Source organism: Diplotaxodon limnothrissa, linkage group LG13 (genome assembly GCF_057381915.1).
Source record: "Diplotaxodon limnothrissa isolate DT_005_m linkage group LG13, D_limnothrissa_male_GT1.1, whole genome shotgun sequence".
NCBI classification, from domain to species: Eukaryota; Metazoa; Chordata; class Actinopteri; order Cichliformes; family Cichlidae; genus Diplotaxodon; species Diplotaxodon limnothrissa.
Window position 1 is genome coordinate 1,442,580 of NC_140608.1, and position 18,525 is coordinate 1,461,104.

The following is an 18,525-nucleotide window of genomic DNA, read 5'->3' on the forward strand; positions in this document are numbered from 1 at the left end:
CTTCTACCGTTCCACCATCGAGACCCTTCTGACTTACTGCTGCACACTCAGGTTCAACTGCTGTACTGTGGACAACAAGAGGAAAGTGCAGCGGGTGGTGAGGGCAGCAGAGTGGGCAATTGGCACCTCACTAATCCCCCTCGGAGACATTTAAACTGGCAGACTTCAGCAGAAAGTCAATATCATCATCAAAGACCCCTCGCACCCTGGACACTAACCGTGTATTTCACACACATGGAGAGATGCCAAACTGCCTTTCATTGTTCTTGCAACAGTGACGATAAAGAGCTATTCTATTCTATTCTATTGTTGTGGAGATGTAACTACTGAGTGATATGTGCACGCAAATTAGCAAAATACAGTGATATTGCGAATCATTTTTTTTGTAGAAAATTTTATTTTGAAATTTCTCTTCATACTTGTGGAGCTTTTCAATTGGGCCTCCTATTAACAGAATGTTGAACCAGAGGTGAAAAGTTAACATTGGTACATCTAATCTGTAACTAATTGCATTTTTACGGTATGTTGGAGAGACTGTGAGAGAGAAGGCAGAAAGGGAGTTATCCAGAGGTCGCGAGAGGAGAAGGGGAGTGGTTGTGGGGTGATAAATTGATTAGTAAAGTGGAGTGTTCGCTAATGGACCAGTTACATCATTGAAAGTGATTGAGAGGGAGATCAGTAGAGAGTGACAAAGAGGTCTCATTAGGTTTTTCTGCAGGAAATATTAATTTTCCTTTTCCCTCTGTGTTTCGTAAATGGACTCTAAAGCTATATTGCCTGCTGGGACTCTGCTCCTTGTTGTTTCTCTGCAGTGGCATACAGTAAGTTTATGTGCCTGTGTGTTTGTGATCTACTGCAATTGCAGTCATGATGCTTAAGATGCACATGCTCAACACAGACTTGTCGGCACACGGGATACCGTATACTGATAGTAGTGGGTCACCTCACTTTTGTGTTGACTAAATATTAACATTAATATGAAACAGAACAAGAAACAATAACAACAGCAAAAAAATAAAATAAAATTACAAGTAAACACTGACTATGGCCTCCTCCAGGACACACAACAATTTAGTGAGTTCTTTATTGATAATTTATTGATAAAAAATCGTATTAACCAAATACATGCAACATAAACTAACCAACCAAATACTTTGTTCGGTATACCTGTTCAGCTGCTTATATGGCAGAAACCAGCACATTTATGCATGGGAATATGGTCAAACAGCCTGCTGTTCAAAGTTCAAACTGAGCATCAGAATAGAAATAGGTTAATAGAGTAGGGGCTCAAAATAAAGCCACACACAAAAAAAGCACACAATAAAAAAAAGAAAGGTGATATAGTGACTTTGAACGTGGCATAATCATTGGTGCCAGATGGGCTGGTCTCAGTATTTCAGAGAAAGCTAATTTACTCTGATTTTCTTGCACAACTTTCAGTAGGGTTTATAGAAAATAGTCCAAAAATAGAGGAAAATGCCCAGTGAGCAGCTGTTCTCCGAGTGAAAATACCTTTCTGATGGCAGACGCCAGACGAGAACTGGCAGACTTCTTTGAGTTGATGGAAGCTAATAGTAACTCAAATAACCACTCATTACAGTCAAGGTATGCAGGTGAGCATGCACCTCTGAAGGTAAAACTCATCAAACCTTGAAACAGATGGGCAACAACAGCAGCAGAAGACCACACCGGGTACCAATCCTGTCAGCTAGGAACAGGAAAGCGAGGCTGCAATTTGCACATGCTCACCAAAACCAAAAAAGGAAGATTAGATTGCCTGGCCTGAGGAGTCTGAGCTTCACATCATGGATGTGGAGCCAAAACATTTCCAGTATATCATGCCAGTATGGTAAATGGTAAATGGCCTGTATTTGTATAGCGCTTTACTAGTCCCTAAGGACCCCAAAGCGCTTTACACATCCAGTCATCCACCCATTCACACACTGGTGATGGCAGCTACATTGTAGCCACAGCCACCCTGGGGCGCACTGACAGAGGCGAGGCTGCCGGACACTGGCGCCACCGGGCCCTCTGGACTAAAATCCTTGCAACAATAAATATCTACATTTTAGATAAACATAACTTAGCTTTGCAGTTATGTTTACCTCCTTCACTCACCCAGGATGTAATGTGATTACTTGGTTTGTCTGACTATTCATTTGCCAAATTACTTGAAACACTGTGGATGCATTTGCATGAAAATGCAAGCAAGCTTGGCGCTGCCGAGCATAAAAGTGTTGAACATCAACACTGAGCTGAAGAACACCAGGCCAGTGTTCTTCAGACAATGTTACAAATGAATCTGCATCCAGATATCCTTCAGGATTCAGAGATTTAATTCATTCATGGCAGGGAGATGATGTTCAGATTTATTCACAAAATTCTTCAGGCATTTAATCTTCAAGGTAACATTTGATACTAGTGTGCTGCATCTCAACAAATATCAGAGACTATCTGTCAATATGTTCCTGACTTTGAAAGCCAAAAAAGGTAAAAGAGCTCGGAGTACGATGCAAGCATTGGCCTACTTAAGTCTAACTTTTGGGGTCATAAGGACATGACAGAGGAGCAACCTTTCTACCGCTGCCAACCTCCAACCCTGACTCCTTCCCTAGTGTAAGACACCAAGTCTAACACTGTTGCCAGGCAGCAGTCATCAGTTGCTAGGCGATGCTGATGGCAAAGGGGCTGAAGGAGTAAGACTGATGACAAGCAGAACATGACAGGCAGGAAGGAATGTAGACTAAGTCTTTGAGGCTTAGAGAGTAGTGCTGCTGGAGATGTAAAGTTTGACAAGGTGGTGATACCAGAGGAAAGTTCAGTTAGTACATCACCACAATCACTAGGGTTCACTCTGAGAAAACACAGCAGAACTCAAGCTAAGTTACACAAACCAGCCAAATTTGAATGGGAAATACTGCACGTGAGTTTAACCACAGGTCCTAAATTGTTCTGTACTTACTTCAGATTGTGATTTGCAATTCTCCCCCAGCTAAAGCATTGTTGTCTATGTCTTTATTTCAGTAGCTTTCTTTCTCACTTTCTCTGTTCTTTTAGTGTCTTCCGTCAGCTACCACCGCATAGCAGCAAAATGTGAAATACTCACCCAAAAAAATCCATCTCTTCATGTTTGTGGATACTAATTGTCTCCTTTTTTTTAACATCATGACTTTGAAATTGATGTATTTCACTTGTCCAGACTTTTCGACCCTCTGACCTCCAAGAAAAAAGCTCTAAAAGACATGACAACTGTTGTATTTGACCTTAACTGTGATTGTAGTAGTTTAAATGGTGATTAATCGCACATTATAAGCTAACACTGTGTTAAAACAGGCATGCGCATGTCCAGTCATATCCAGAAATACTGGTCGGTTAAACATATTATTCTTATAGTATTAATCTACAACAACAGTTACCCGTTTGAAGATGTCATCATCCCACTTCCTACTACCTTCTCTCCCACTCTATCTGAATGGAAGTCATAATCGAGCACAGGTGGAAAGTAAACCGATTATGACCGCACTAACCAGCATTATACTGGTCAGAATGGTTACATATGGTTACGCAGGAAACTGTGCATTTACAATCTGCTCAGTTTTAAGTGTCTTCTGTCTTTTAGACCACTCGAATATTCTTAGTGTTTTCTCTGTCACCTAAAGAACTATCAGATTAGTCCAGGAACTCCCCTAATTTGAAGAAATAGAAATAAGTGTAACGATCTGTCACATGTTTGGCTCTAGTATTTGGAGAGAGAGGCAAAATGCTTCACTGCCAATCTCTCAAACCTCCAAATACATGAGCAAACATGCGATATACATGAACAAGAATCATTAAGCGTAATAGCATTCAGCAGGTTCCATGTAAGTTGATGTAGACGTGTCTTTTTTTAGATAGCAAACCAAGTTTTCATGCATTCAAGTTCATGTATTTGCGGGAGCATTGGGAACTCATATTCCTCCAGAGGGAGGGAGATAAAGTGCTGCAGGTGTTGCCAGTGGAAAAAAAAGTTGAGAACAAAGCGCAGAACAGAACAAGCATCAGTGACAGCAGATATGACGCTGATGTAGTCAGAGCATTAAATGGAAAGAGGGAGATGTGGTGGGGTTGGGATGCAGAGCAGCTTGCAGATGGGCATGCTGCAGTAGCTTAAGTAGCTTTCCCTATTTGAGATTGTCCAGTTGGGTGTGTTGAAGGATATCAGCTGAGCCTGGGCTGTCACTGGCAGCAGCTGCTCTGTCAGGGTCCCAGATGAGCTTTGCTCTTTGCTTTACTTTCCTACACGATGAGCGTTGTTGAATGCTGAATAATGTAAGATCAAAGAGAGAGGATGTTTGGAGTTCTCAAGCCACGGCTGTTGAGGAAACTGGAAATGCATACTCGACGGCACATGTGGCCGACAGAGTCAGAAGACAGATGTTCGCGCAGCGTCGGTCTTATCAAAAATGCAAATCAGTTATATCACAGGACTGAATTATTCAATTGTTCTTTTTTTAAACATTCTCAGTGAGCGGAGAGTTTGAGTCGTCTCCAAAATATACACACTGTCAGGTGGAATGTAACACACAGTACTCGGAGTTTAGTTGTGAGTGATAATGCTTGTAGTCGGGGGGGGGGGAAAAGTCCACATGGAGTTCTTCTATCCAAATGGCACAATCTGATAGATCTGGGTGTATTAACACATCAAATTGAACAATTTGGTCTATTTAATAAATACAAATAACCTCATTTCTATTTTTTTTTTATTTCTCACCACCTCTATCCTATGAAATGTGTGTGTAATTAACAAGATCAGGCAGTAACTGAAACCTCTGCACTGCCATTGGGAAACCCCTGAGTAATTAAACCAGAAGAAAAGCAGAGGTCACAAACACTGGGACTTGGTTTAAGGAAAAAGGACTAATGCGTTGATTGTCACCAAAGGGACACACTGCCAGCCCTGTAGTGTCATTGCCATCTACTGGCTACTTGTTGGAAATGCAGTTTTTATTTATCATCAATCGTGCAGGTGTTGCTCATTTATAGGAGATGCCAGCATGAGTAACCAAGATTATAAAGCACTGACTATCAAAAAGCGGAATGAATGGAGCTTATTCACATTAGTTTGGCTTACTGAAGAGACTGGAAATAAAACCATAACTGTAACACAACATAACATCCTTCTTGTATTTTTGTTGTGTTTTCGTACAGCAGCGGCAGGCTCTACCGAAAATGAGGAGCGTGTGTTTCGACAGCGGATGCGTCCCAGGAAGCGTCAAGGTGCCGTCCGTCGGAGAGTCCACCAAGTCAACGGACACAAGTTCATGGCCACCTACCTGAGACAGCCCACGTACTGCTCACACTGCAGGGACTTTATCTGGTTAGAAGCACATGCACGCTCATGTCTATAGAGTGATTAATATGCACACAGTCGTTACAGGTCGGCAGAAAGAAACCTGTAAATAAAGAAAGAAAAATAATCAACAAACTGTAGATGAGAGTGTGTCTGCATTGAAGACAGGACGGGAATGTGGCAGCAGTGCAGAGAGATGAAAGCAAGGCTCACTTGTGTGATTTGCGAGTCCTTCTATCAAAGATTAATGAATCCAGAGTCTCTCACTGAAAATGCCAAGGGTGGTTCAGAGTGAACATATGAAGTGTTGATAGGTTAATAAAGAAAAAGTTTCTTAACTGACCAGCTGTATGTAAACATCAGTTTTACAATAGCTGCCTTTCACTGATGTGTGTTCACTGCTTCACTTCCTTAACCCAATTTTCTCCCAGTAATAACCTGCTCTCTTGTTTACACGTAAGCACAGTGGATGCTGTGAAGTGGGGAGTAACAAACAAAGCCAGCTGTGTTTGTTTCCATCCCAACAAACGGCTGTTAGCTTCACTCACATGGAAACCATGTGGCCTCGGTGCTCCGCTCGCTTTCAGCCGGCTCTGAAAGAACGTTTGATGTGTAATCAGAATCACAAGGGAGCTGTGTTTCAGTCTCCGAGTGGTCAGGGTCTGTGATGGTGAATCAGCAAAAAAACTGCAAGGAGTCTGTTTAATTTTTGTGTAAGCTCACTGTTATATCCTGAAATAATCTCTGAAAAATACACCCTTTCAGTGGGTTTGAGAACAGCGCCACTTTTTGTTTCTTGGCCGTGTATAAATGTGTCGGAAACCAGCATAGACTGCATCATTTTGCAGAGGCTGAAGAATCCACTGAATATTGCCGAAGAATAATACTAGACTCCCATCATCCTCCTGGTAGAATTTTAGAAGGAGGAAAACTTCCAACCTCTACCTTCCCTTATGTGTGCAACAAAAAGCCAAAGGAGAAAGAGAAGATGCTGCAGAATTTGCATGATGTTAAACACAAAAAGGCTTTTTCCACAAACTGGCTTACAGCTGCGCTTCTTTCTCTTTTATTAAGTGAAACACATTTGCTTTAAATTGGAAGTAAGGACACACGGTTTTAGAAAAACAACCACAACAACTGGTTAATGACGTAACTGAGAAAGAACTCCCTTTTAAATGGGAGACACTTCCAGTCGAACCAGCCTCAGGTTTAAGCGCCTGCTGTAGTTAGTTAAGCAGGAAAAAGATAAGTGGCAACAAACAGGACAAAACCCAAACTTTGGAACAGAGTAGACAAATCAAAAAAAAGTATTTGCATTGAGCAAATAATTGCACATTTGCATTGAGCAAATACAATAAGTCCTCATCATTCAGGACTTTATCTGTGAAAGACTGATTATAAATTCAAAGTAAAGAGAAGTTAATACAGGTGAAAGATAAGCCGTTTTTCTAGGCCCTGGTAGAAGCTGATGTAACAAATTAATGGACTAGTTTATAATCATTCAGACCTTGATGTTCACTCATAACCTTTGTGGGGCTTGCAATAAAGCTTGACCTTCAAAATCAAAGTACTGCAACAATCAGATATTCTATTTTCTATTAAATACAGCTTAAATAATCTTCTAAAATTGTGACATAAACTTTGAAAAAGGGAATCAAAGTTTCTAAATTATGTAAAAAATATGAAGACAGCAGTCCACAACACTTTTTTTTAAACATTTCTCTTATCTCTGTCTGATTGTAGGGGGGTTTTAGGAAAGCAGGGCTATCAGTGTCAAGGTAAGACAATATTTACCTTTACAAGTGGCTGCACTTTAATCACACGTAAAACCTGTTAATGCGTGCGTTGTATGTGTGTACCTGCTGCAGTGTGCACCTGTGTTGTCCACAAGCGCTGCCATGAGCTGATCATTACCAAATGTGCCGGCATGAAGAAGCAGGATGACATGGTCGGGGAGGTACGGATGTGAAACACTTTGACAACCTACGCACGGATTCTTAGAAAGTTCAGGGACCACTCTAACATTAGATCCTTGTAGGTTTGTCTTACTGTCCTTTGGTGCATCCTACAGGTGGGGTCTCAGAGATTCAGCGTTAATGTCCCGCACAAGTTCAGCATCCACAACTTTAAAGTTCTCACCTTCTGTGACCACTGTGGGTCTCTGCTGTGGGGTCTGATGCGACAGGGACTCCAGTGTAAAGGTACAAGTGAGCACGTGACATTCTTTAGTTAATACAACTGTAAGCAAATTAAAGATGTCTGTATATTATCGTTCGGATAAACTCTTTCTAGAATCTGTTCTGAAACTGTTCTTACTCTTCTTGCTTTGTTTCCCAGTTTGTAAAGTGAACGTACACAGACGCTGTGAGAGCAACGTAGCTCCAAACTGTGGCGTTGATGCCAGAGGGATCGCTAAAGTCCTGTCTGACCTCGGAGTCACTCCAGACAAGATCTCTAACAGCGCCCAGAGACGGAAAAAGGTTTGGAAATATGCCAGAGTGTTCTCAAGAGGCTTTAGAGTTATTCTAAATTTTATATTTAATGGTATTTAAAGAAGGTGTTTCTGAATAAACAGTGGAAACTAATTGAGGGGCGTACCCACTGGGGATGTGTCCTTCAAAAACCATGTACTATAAAGATGGATCTACGCACTATGGTGTCAACCGCTGCTGTGTGAAGTCCTGTTATGAAGCCTTGAGATGAGCGTTTTTGCTGTCGCCTGCATGTGGTGTTAACATACCGACCGTGAATCATAAGTTCTTGATGAAAATGTTGATGGGGACATGTTTTCTGTGAACAGCTTACTCAGGCTCAGGATCCTCAGCAGCCGTTATCAGGGATCCCTCAGATAGAAGACGATCGCTCAAAGTCTGCCCCCACCTCCCCGTGTGATCAGGGTAGGCACATTTTCTGACTATTAAACTCTGAAGAGCAAACAGAATGGAGACACACAGCACAGCTCTTATTTTTCTTGGTTTCTTGCAGACGTGAAGGAGCTGGAGAACATCCGGAAGGCTCTGTCATTTGACCACCGCGGAGAGGAGCACAAAACACACCCACTGTCTTCCTCCTCGTCTGTGGACACGGTAACGTGTGACACGCACACAGGAGGTGATGGGAACAGCGTCGGAGAGGAAAGCGAAGAAAGTCAGGCGAATGGCGAGGTCAAAGGTCACAGCGCTCCAGAGGCCAAGAGGATGAACCTGCATGACTTTGTGTTTATCAAAGTTCTGGGGAAAGGAAGCTTTGGAAAGGTGGGCTCACTTCCTCTGCAGCTCTGTTTGTGAAATTCAGTAAGATGTGCAGTGAAAAGGATGGACCAGAAAACACAAACGAGTTTGTGTCATGTGACCAGGTGATGCTGGCGGAGATGAAGGGCACAGACGAGGTTTATGCCGTCAAGGTGCTGAAGAAAGACGTGATCCTGCAGGATGACGACGTGGACTGCACCATGACTGAGAAACGGATCTTAGCATTGGCCAGGAGACACCCCTATCTGACACAGCTCTTCTGCTGCTTCCAGACTAAAGTAGGGACCCCCCCCCACACACACACAAACACACACACACATACGCACACAAACATGCAGACATTATTTGCACCTCCAGGGGGCAGCATTGGAATTAGAATCTGTACCGTCGTACATCGAAGCTGACAAGCTCTCTTGGAGAAAACATTTGCAGTTTGTTTCTTGATGAAAACTTCAAAAGTACAACAGATTAAAAAGAATGAAAATAGAAAAATTTAAAAAAAGAGGGAAACTCTCACCCGACAAGTTTTAACATCACAGGAAAAACTGAATCAAACTGCAGGCTGTTCTCGAGCTTTTTCTCTGCTGTTTTTCTTTTGAACATCTTTAATCCAAATCTTTGATCATTTGTTTCTGCTGCATCTTGAATTTGAAGAAATAAGATAAAAATAACTTACATGTTCAGGATAAAAGATTTTACTGCTCTTCTAAGTTTGATTATTTAGTCTTATTAGATTATTAGTAAAGGGGATAAAAGATCATTTAAAACCTGAGAAAAACCGTTAGGCAGTCTTCTGTTAATTCTTTTGTAATTTCCTTTTGTTTTCTTCCCCTCTCCTTAACAGAAAAACGATTGTTGGGTTAAACTGCGTACATCTTGTGTTCACACGTGCACTGCAGCAGTGAACCTTTGTGCTTGGCAGGGGATTATGTTGGATAGAACATTAGCTGATATTTAACCTGCCTTATTCCTAGAACAAAGCCTGAGTGATGTTGGCTTGCTCAGAGGTAAAAATGGTGCTGCTAATAGTCTGGTGCATTTACCACTGGGAGGTACGTGCCTCCTTCACACTCAGGCTCCTCGCCTTAGGCCTCCTGGCTAAACCACGTGGAGTGTTTCCACCAGTGCAAATGAAGTGAGGTGTGATCAAAACGTTTCAATGATGGTTCTCCAAACGTCAAAACCCTTACCTGCTGTAAAGACAGTAGGTAGCTGAAGTTCCATTCAAGCACGCCACCTTGGCCCTTGGACTTGTTACGCTGTGACGTCTGCTGGATTCACTTCAGTGTCAAATGAGCAAACCTTAAATTTGATTTTCAGAAAGTGGACAAAGTCACAGGGATGCATATCTGGGTGAGAGGTCAAAGGCGAATGTGGGTTGCATAATCATTGTGCCCTGTGCTGACACAAGATGGCACTGTGACATGCTGTCAAATGTTCTCCCTCAGGATGCTGCAGTAACACCCCAACAACTTAACCTGGGGTACACATTCTTAGTGCACAATCCTGTAAAAGTAAAAAAAAAAAATCCTCAATCCTCCCTTACAGTGTGGTAGGTCTAGCAAAATGATGAAAAATTTTCAGTTGTAGTGGGACGCACAGTTCTCATAACCAGCAGCGATTTTCCACATGAAAGTCTTGTCTGTTTGAAAACGACATCGATGCTAGCAAGTTTAAGGTCCACAGAGATATCACAGGTGCCAGACCAGGACCTCCGGAGCGTGATCCAAAAATCGCTTCATTGTTGGAAGCTGCCTGAACATCTCTGAGAAGATGATTTTGAATGAGAGGTGGCTCAAATTTAGGATTTAAGTGACTTTGTGGAGAAAATATCCCAACTTGATCCTCTCAGACTTCGAAGTTCATGTGTGAAAACGGCCTAAGGCCATTACCTGTCCACCCCTTGACCTAGTTGTATTTTAGGTTCATTATTTAGGGTTAAATAGGCCCTAAAGGAGGACGTGTTAACAGCTAAGCATGCCGTGTAGGTTTGTAAACACATCCAGAGCAGTAATAGACTGAGAGAACTATAGCAAGACAGTCAACCTATACAAGAACTATAATAAGAGAACTGCTCTGTATTCACTTCTCAGAACACATCACAACTTCTCGTTATGTTTTGGATCAAATCGTCTTCAGCTGTCATATTTTATATCTGCTGAATGCAACATTTTATGAACTGTGCTGTTAAACAGGCAGCTAAGAAAGACTTTTAAGAAAATATTTCAAGCAGCTTTAACACTAAAGCAGCGAAGCACCAGTCTTCAGTCTTCTTGCTCTGTCATTCACAGGTTACTCTGCTTTCATCATCTCCACTTTTAGCGTCTTTATCCATCAATACTTTAAGTTGGCTGTGACAGACAGACACACAAAGGGCAGCTGTGGGTGGGACGCCCCTACATGGGCAGTCCTTTCAGACCTCTGTATGTTTTGTCTATTGTGCGTTACATAAATGTTCCTGTCGGGAACCATATAGTGGCTTTGTACATGCACATGTGTGAGAGCGTGTGTATTTATGATAAAGCTACTTCCAGGTGTGTCCTTTCTAAAATGCAGAAGAGAGCAGGACACATAATCCGCTGAGGTGCAAACTTCTTTCTGATCAGCTTGAACCTGAAGAGGTTCAGGTGCTTTACACAAGCTGCACACACAGTCAGCGAGGTAAGCATGAAAGTTGGAGAGGTTTTGTTATTTAAAAGAAAAAAAGCTGAAACCTTTATTTTTTTATTACAAATACAGCATCTCTTCAGCTCTTTCCTGAAATAGCTAAAACCACTCATCAGTGTCAATGTGCCTTCATGTGTGCACTTTCACAGCCTGGTGGAGCTGAGTACGAGAATGCAAATGTTCTGCTGGATTTATAAATTCTTTGCCATCCCTCTTTACTGCGAATTACAATTTAATATCTAATCATGCCCATGTGTGAAAAGCCGAGGCAGCTGTCCAGTGAATTTACACTGAGTGAGTGAACGCCATGTGTTCTGCCTCCTGCACGCTCTACCAGACCATTTAAAGTTAACACCAAGGGTGTCAAAGTCATTGTAGTTGGCTCAATTTGACCTCAAATGGTCTAGACCAACCATTGTTCACCTTTAATGAACCATCGTTTTACCAAACAGATGAAAGATAAACACTACTTTAAAAATCTCTATTTTTCTACTCTGAAAAAGTGCCAATACATGCACATTAAAATTTATGGATCACAGTACATCTACAAAAGTTGCTGTGCTGCTTATTTATGACCCATGCAACTTCACATTTGGAAGTTGTTTTTTTTTAATGTGCATGTATTTTCACTGCTATTTAGCAACACTAGTGACCCCACATCAATACTACCAGCGCACTTAGTTATAAAATTGGAGTTATTAATGACTTTTCTGCTTTTATTCACACTTTTCAAAAAGCCATCCAGTGCACTTTTGTTCTTAGGTCCGCATGTTTGACGTTGCTGGTTCAGACCCTTGTTTGAAACAAACAGAGTCTTTTGAGTAGTGAGGATGCATCTGATGCAGAGAATTTCCCATCATGTCCAACATGTGAGAAAAGACAGCCTGCTGACTCTGTCCCATCCCAGTTCTTCCACCAGCATCCAGAGTTCAGCCTGGTCACACAGGAGCCGTAAAAGCGTAAAAGCCTATGATGCATATCTCTCACACTTTGGTGTCTGGTGTGATCGGCAAAATAATTTGATCCATTACTGACCTTTGTGTCTTAAAAGTGAAAAATAGCCATTTCGTGTTCATGTAGATAGACAGGAATCGGTTGTATGAGATAACACTTCAGTCGTTAAAACAGTCTTTAAAAAAGTTACACTATATATTCACTACATGCACTGTACACTATAGGTCTGCTGTAAATGAGGCATTTATTTTAGAAGACTTGCTGTGCAGTTCTTACAGGTACTAACAAAGCCTACTTCTGAGAATTCAGCTTATGTTCCAGGAAATGATGTTTTGACAGGAAATGGAATATACACATACTGCATATGTGTGTTGTCTGTATAGCTCTGGTCACAAGTTCACAGACACTTGTCACGGCCATAGATGTCATGGTAATTTTAGGCTTTCTATGATTTTTTTGGGGGTATGTAATTTTTGCAGGGTGGAATGATTCTATAGCATTTAACTTTTATGGTTTTATAAAACAATCGGGTGCACAACTTTGATAATATTTAGAATTTTCTCTAATCCACACAGGGTCAAAATGATATACATTATATACATTATACACATAATTCACACTAATGGTCAGATTCTACTGCATGTGAGTTTTTCTCAGTTTGTTATATTTCATATTTCAATCATACCACACCACTGAACTTTACTTATGTGGAATCCTCAGTTTATAGAAGGTTGTGCCTCTGACATAGACTGTTGTCAGTTCAGCAGGTAGCTTCCTATCTGCAAAAGTGGATGTATAAATAATAAATGCATGGATTTATTCTCTTGCTCTACATTGTTTTAGGGATTGGTTTGCTGAAATAGTTTCCTTATCTTCACGTGGTATCGTTTTTCTTCCATTCTTTCTGTCATCATCTCTGAAGAGATCTGGAAAGAATCAACATTTTTCAGAGTTTCAGTTAAGTTTCAGTTAAGTAGAATTGAAACCAACCATCTTTAAGTTTTGTGATCTGGTCCAGCTGTCGTCACTGGACCGAAGTTCAGGGGAGGTTTCGTGCCTCAAAGTTAGGTTAACATCAAAGTAAAAAGTCAGAAGTGTGAAAGAATCCTTAACCTTCTCATTTAAAGCAACATGACCTCACTTTTGGGAATAACTTTCTTTGATAAAACAGCGCTTCTTTGTTCTTTTCCTTTTCTGTGTCAACAGACCATCAATTGAGTAGCTTCTCAAGGTGTGTTTGCTGCTGCCAGTGATCCATATAATACTATTTTTAAGACATTTCAGGGGGCTGCATGACCTTTTTTTAATGTTTTGAAAGGGGGAGTGTCACCATAATCACCTTCTTTATATTTAAAAATCTAGAAGAAGTAGACAATTAAAAAAATGTTTGAAAGGAAGAGAATTATGACACACCGGTAAAGAGATTATTTCACCTGCTTCTGCTTCTACTTCTCATGTTTGAACATACATTGCAAGATATGCAGTGAAAAATTTGGAATTCTACAGGGGACCAGTGGGAGCCAGATATGTCAGGGAGGAGGCATAGAAGATATTTTGCAAGCTGCATCTGTATTTATTTTCTCTGAATGCTCTGGAAAGTCTTACACTAATTGATGGTGTTTCCTGTTCAATTTATTTATTCCTGTTATTTTCCTCCAAAGCGAACACAAACGTGTGTGGAGTCGACAGAGACGGAGAGAACGATAGAAAACGTCATAGAGACGAGACTGCATTGCGTATTTGTGTCTTGCATTATTTCGTCTTTATTTTGTTCTTCCTATTTTTTTCTTATCAGATTCATCCTCGGATGCACGCACACACACACGCACGCACACACACACACCCACCAGCGGTTATTGAAACTGTGTTCTTGATTGAGACAAAGGGACTGCGATTCTTATGTAACAGCTTTGATCCTTATCAGTGATGTGTATTCCATATGTTGTGGAACCCCCACCTTCATCACCTGCCTCACCCAACTGACCCCATCTACTTCCCCTCACCCTCCCACCTCACTCTTCTTAGAACACGCACTGAATGCTCTGTAAACAAACCCACATTTACATCCTGCATCTACAATGACACAGACACAGCAGCGGTGTCACTCTTCGCCTCTTGCAAAACGCCAGTTCCACTCAGCCTTTCACTGGGCTGATCTGTATCGACTCAGTTTGCTAGTCTGACCGTGACGATACAATGTGGCACTGATTTAAACTGAAGAATTTAATCCAAGAGATTTATTCTGCCATTCTTTTTAAGTGTCTGCAGAAGGATTTCTGTTCCTTGTGGTGTTTTCACCATCCGTCTGTTTTCCACTATGGAGTTTAAGGCGAGGCGCCTAGACCTCGCTCTACTCAGCCACCTCCTCCAGCCTCACTAAGGATGTGTTCAGGAGGTGTGTTAATCAAAGGCCTGAGCCACGTCAACTGGCTTCTTACTATGCAAAGACATAGCAGCTTCCCTCTGAACCTTCCCCAATCACAAGCTTCTCAACCTTTTTCTTGGAGAAAGCTTCACCACCTGTATCCACAATCTTATTTTTTTTGATCAGTACCCAAAACTCATGGCCATAGGCGAGGGAAGGAACATTGATCTACCAGTAAATCAACAGCTTCCCCTTTATGGTCAGTTCTCTCTTCACCACAGCGCACTGATACACTGTTTGCACTGAAGACGCTGCCTTCAGTCCATCTTCTCTCTTCCCGACTTCTAACAAGTTCCTGAGATATTTGAAGTCCTCAACTTGAGGCCCTGACTCATCTCCAGTCCACCCTTGTCCAAATGACAACCATGCCTTGGTTTTGCAGATGCTACTTTTAATATAACCTACTAATTACTTGTAGGTTATACAAAGCTAGAAACATTACTCCACTTTAAAATAATAATTATGATTTTTTTTAAAGAACCCCAAAAAAAACTCTTATCTCACCTCAGTAACCAGGTCTGTCCCTTTAACTCGGTGAGGTCTAAGGACGGGACGCTTCAGTGGCCCCTACCTGCAGGCCTCCGGTACACAAGCCTGTCCAGACATGTTGTGCCGTGCACAAATCTTTGGTGGTGAATACATGGAACGTGGTTATGCAAGTGTTTGTGTGGCTGTCTGTCTAAGAGAGATTGTGCTAATTTGAAATATTATTTTTTTTCTAAAGTGATAACTGTAAAAACCTCCGTCCATCCATTTTCTTTGATTTATAATATTTATAGGATTTTTTTTATTTAGTGCTTGTATTGATTCATTTTATATAAATGTGAGTAATTCAAAAATTTGAGAAAACTATCATTTGGATTATTTATTTTTGTTATTTTACTAATTGTTTAAGTTATTTTATTATATTATTTGTATAAATCGATTTTGATAATTATTGCGGTCGATTTTTATATTATGCATTTTTATTCAATTTAATTTTAAACTTCTGACTACATTATAAGATATCCCAAAACCTGATGGAGGCACTGAGTTCATGGTGACATCACTATGCCTAAAAAAGTCTTTGTACTTTGTGTGACCTATGTTCTACCTACAACCGCCCCGCCCTCCTCGTTCTTCTTAATCGACTGTGGGATCACAACCGTTCCCCTATCGGCCTAATTACCGCTGAGAAATGTAAATAACATTATACAACAGTAGCGCCAAGGCCTCGTTCTGCTCGATACACTGTGAGGCTGAAAAGTGAAGTCAGAGAAGGAGAGGACGAGGAAATGCAGATGGCGAGGAGAGCAAACTAGAGATGATGAGGGGAAGACGTGAAAAAGTCTTTTTTCAGTATTTGTGATAACAAGATGGCTGGTGGTATTTGTGTTGTTGTTTTCTTTTTGCCAAAGTGAAGGAAAGATTACATAAAGAGAAGCAGACGTTGAAACAGATTGGTTTAAAGGGGAAAAAAAGTAGCTGTGATGCAAAGACCCGGTTAGATTGCAGTGGAGAGTGAGTGTTTTTTAATGAACTCTAAGAGGGAAAGATCAGAGGAAGCAGGGATGGCCAGAAACCAGGCAGGTACATTAATGAACCTTTGTTGTTCGGTGCTTAGGACAGAGAGCGACAGATGGACTGACACAGAACGATGGAAGGACGGATAGAGATGAAGACAGCCAGAGAATAGCAGACACAGACTGAGGTTTAGAAGACTGAGAGCAGAGATGAAAATCAGTCAAACTCAACCCATGTGTCTTAGTTTTTAACATCTGTTATATCTGCAACTATTGACATTCACATGTGGCGACATAAAAATTATTTGTATTTATCAATTTTTTGTCCTATTGTATGTAAAGTGACCACCTTTGTTTTAGCAGTAATAATGGATAAATCAGTTTGATAGATATCAATCTTGCAACCTTGTTTTGGTCATTTATGTGTGACACTATGTCTCAGCTGAGCATCGAGCTCATTAGCACTCCTACTACCACTACTTAGGATGTACTAGACTTACTAATTCATGCTTATAAGCTCTGCTTTTGAGGACTTTAACCTGTCACGACACAGCGGATGCCCTTTTTGTCACTGCCGACACTTTTCTTAAACTCTTCAGCAGCAGTGTTGTGCACAGTTCACATGAACACTGCCCCCTGTGGCTCAGGTAACACAGGACATTATTCACATTAACTTCATCACAGGCTTTGTGTCAGGGTTATGGCTGGGGTCATATCTTCCCCTTTATATGGAATTTATACATAATTTAGTAATTGAAGAATTGCAAGGCCAAACTGTACCTCAGAGACTTTGATTGAAAGATAAGATCTTTTTGCTTTTGAAAGTTATGCTTGTTTTGCTAAAATGCAGCCTAACCCTAAACCTACCTGTGGTTTAGCAGTGACCTGACCTGCAAATAACTTTGTGTGCATGAGGTTGGGGGTGCAATATCTACATCTACATGTGCTTTTATGTGGACAGTAAACAGTCATAATATCTAAATACAAACCTAGTAGCTATTTGTGGTAATAGCAAACTTATTTTATTGTGAAATTTGAACCTTTCTTGCAACTAAGCTAAGCTAAAGATGTGTTTGCAGTCTTTAATCTCATGTGAGATGTAGATGGTGAACTAGACCATAATTTGCATTTAGATTTAGATATTAAATATAAACTAAGACCAGCACCTGATGTTACACAATACAAATGTAAGTTGCAAGGCCTGTTTTGACACCCTTGAACTGACCCCATCTCTTCACCTTAGACTGAATGTAAACACTCACACACTCACAAAAAAAACTTCAAACATATCCACCCAGACAGCCTTCCCTTCCAGGAATAGTCTACTTCTTATCATTATGACAAATCTTCAGTGGTGTTCAAGAGAGCTGGGTGATAGTTAGACCCTTTACAAGTCACTGTGACACTATTATGTGAATAGAAGATGTCTTCTGAGCGTTTCTTCTGGGCAAATTAGCTTTTCAATAGACGGATCAGTAGTAACAACCAGCAACCTGATGCCAGCTCTGTGTTTATCACCTCATCAGTACAAATTATTTGGATGTGTGTGTGTGTGCGTGCGTGTGTGTGTTCTTGCACTTCTTGTGCAACCTTTAAAATGAGAGCATTTTGTCCTGTCCTCTTTTCCCCAAAGAGCTTTTTGAAGACTGCAGTGGGCTTTTTGAGAGTTGCAGTGGGGTTAAAAAAGCATCTCTGACACAACCATTAACCCGATGTCAGCAGTGTCATGCTGCTCCTTTCTTCGCACAACAGATTTTACTGGCACCATTTTTGCACATTTTCAAATGAAAAGAGGAAAGCACTGGTAACATTGACAGTGCTGTTATTACAATCACATCTTCACCCATCCATTTTTTAACTACTTATCTGACTAGGGTGGAAGGCAGCTGCGGCCTAGCCTAGCTGGGCAGAAGGGTTCAGCCTCACCAGCCCATCATAGGGTTTTTTGTCGTAGTGGACTAATGTAGTTAAAGTAGATTTTTTTTCATTAAATATCATGTTCTGTCTCTTCCTCAGTTTATGTTTCATACTTTTTGCCCTTTTTGGTTTCTTGGTACTACTGTTTTCTGTATTTTTTTGCCCCTCACTCTCTGACTGGTTGCAACAGATGGCTGCCTCTCCTAAAGGGCCGTTCACACAGAGATGTAGTTGTTGGTTGGTCACTAAAGCACAGTCCAGGCTCCGGTTTCCTAGGTAACCCTCCAATGTATATACTACCCTGCCATATGTCTGTCAACAGTGTCCTTAACTCTCATTGGTAGTTGCTTTAGTTGCTCGCTTTGAAGTTGAGAAAACCTTATCTCAGGACCTCTGCACCAGACCGTCACCTAATGTGATTGACTTTTTGTGTTTTCTTCTCGTCATGTTGCTGGTAATCCCTTCCTCTGTTGTAGCTGT

General features: G+C 41.1%; 1 protein-coding gene across 1 annotated transcript in view; it reads left to right on the top strand.

Moving 5' to 3' along the window:
• The window catches only part of LOC146619644 (protein kinase C epsilon type-like), a 92,004-nt gene that overhangs the window by 45,495 nt on the left and 27,984 nt on the right, over positions 1 to 18,525 (top strand). The window contains exons 3-10 of the mRNA XM_085369602.1: positions 5,188 to 5,356; positions 7,073 to 7,107; positions 7,198 to 7,286; positions 7,401 to 7,530; positions 7,667 to 7,809; positions 8,130 to 8,226; positions 8,315 to 8,583; positions 8,685 to 8,858. Coding sequence (XP_085225728.1) covers positions 5,188 to 5,356; positions 7,073 to 7,107; positions 7,198 to 7,286; positions 7,401 to 7,530; positions 7,667 to 7,809; positions 8,130 to 8,226; positions 8,315 to 8,583; positions 8,685 to 8,858 — 1,106 coding nt within the window. The remainder of the gene's footprint in view (positions 1 to 5,187; positions 5,357 to 7,072; positions 7,108 to 7,197; positions 7,287 to 7,400; positions 7,531 to 7,666; positions 7,810 to 8,129; positions 8,227 to 8,314; positions 8,584 to 8,684; positions 8,859 to 18,525) is intronic.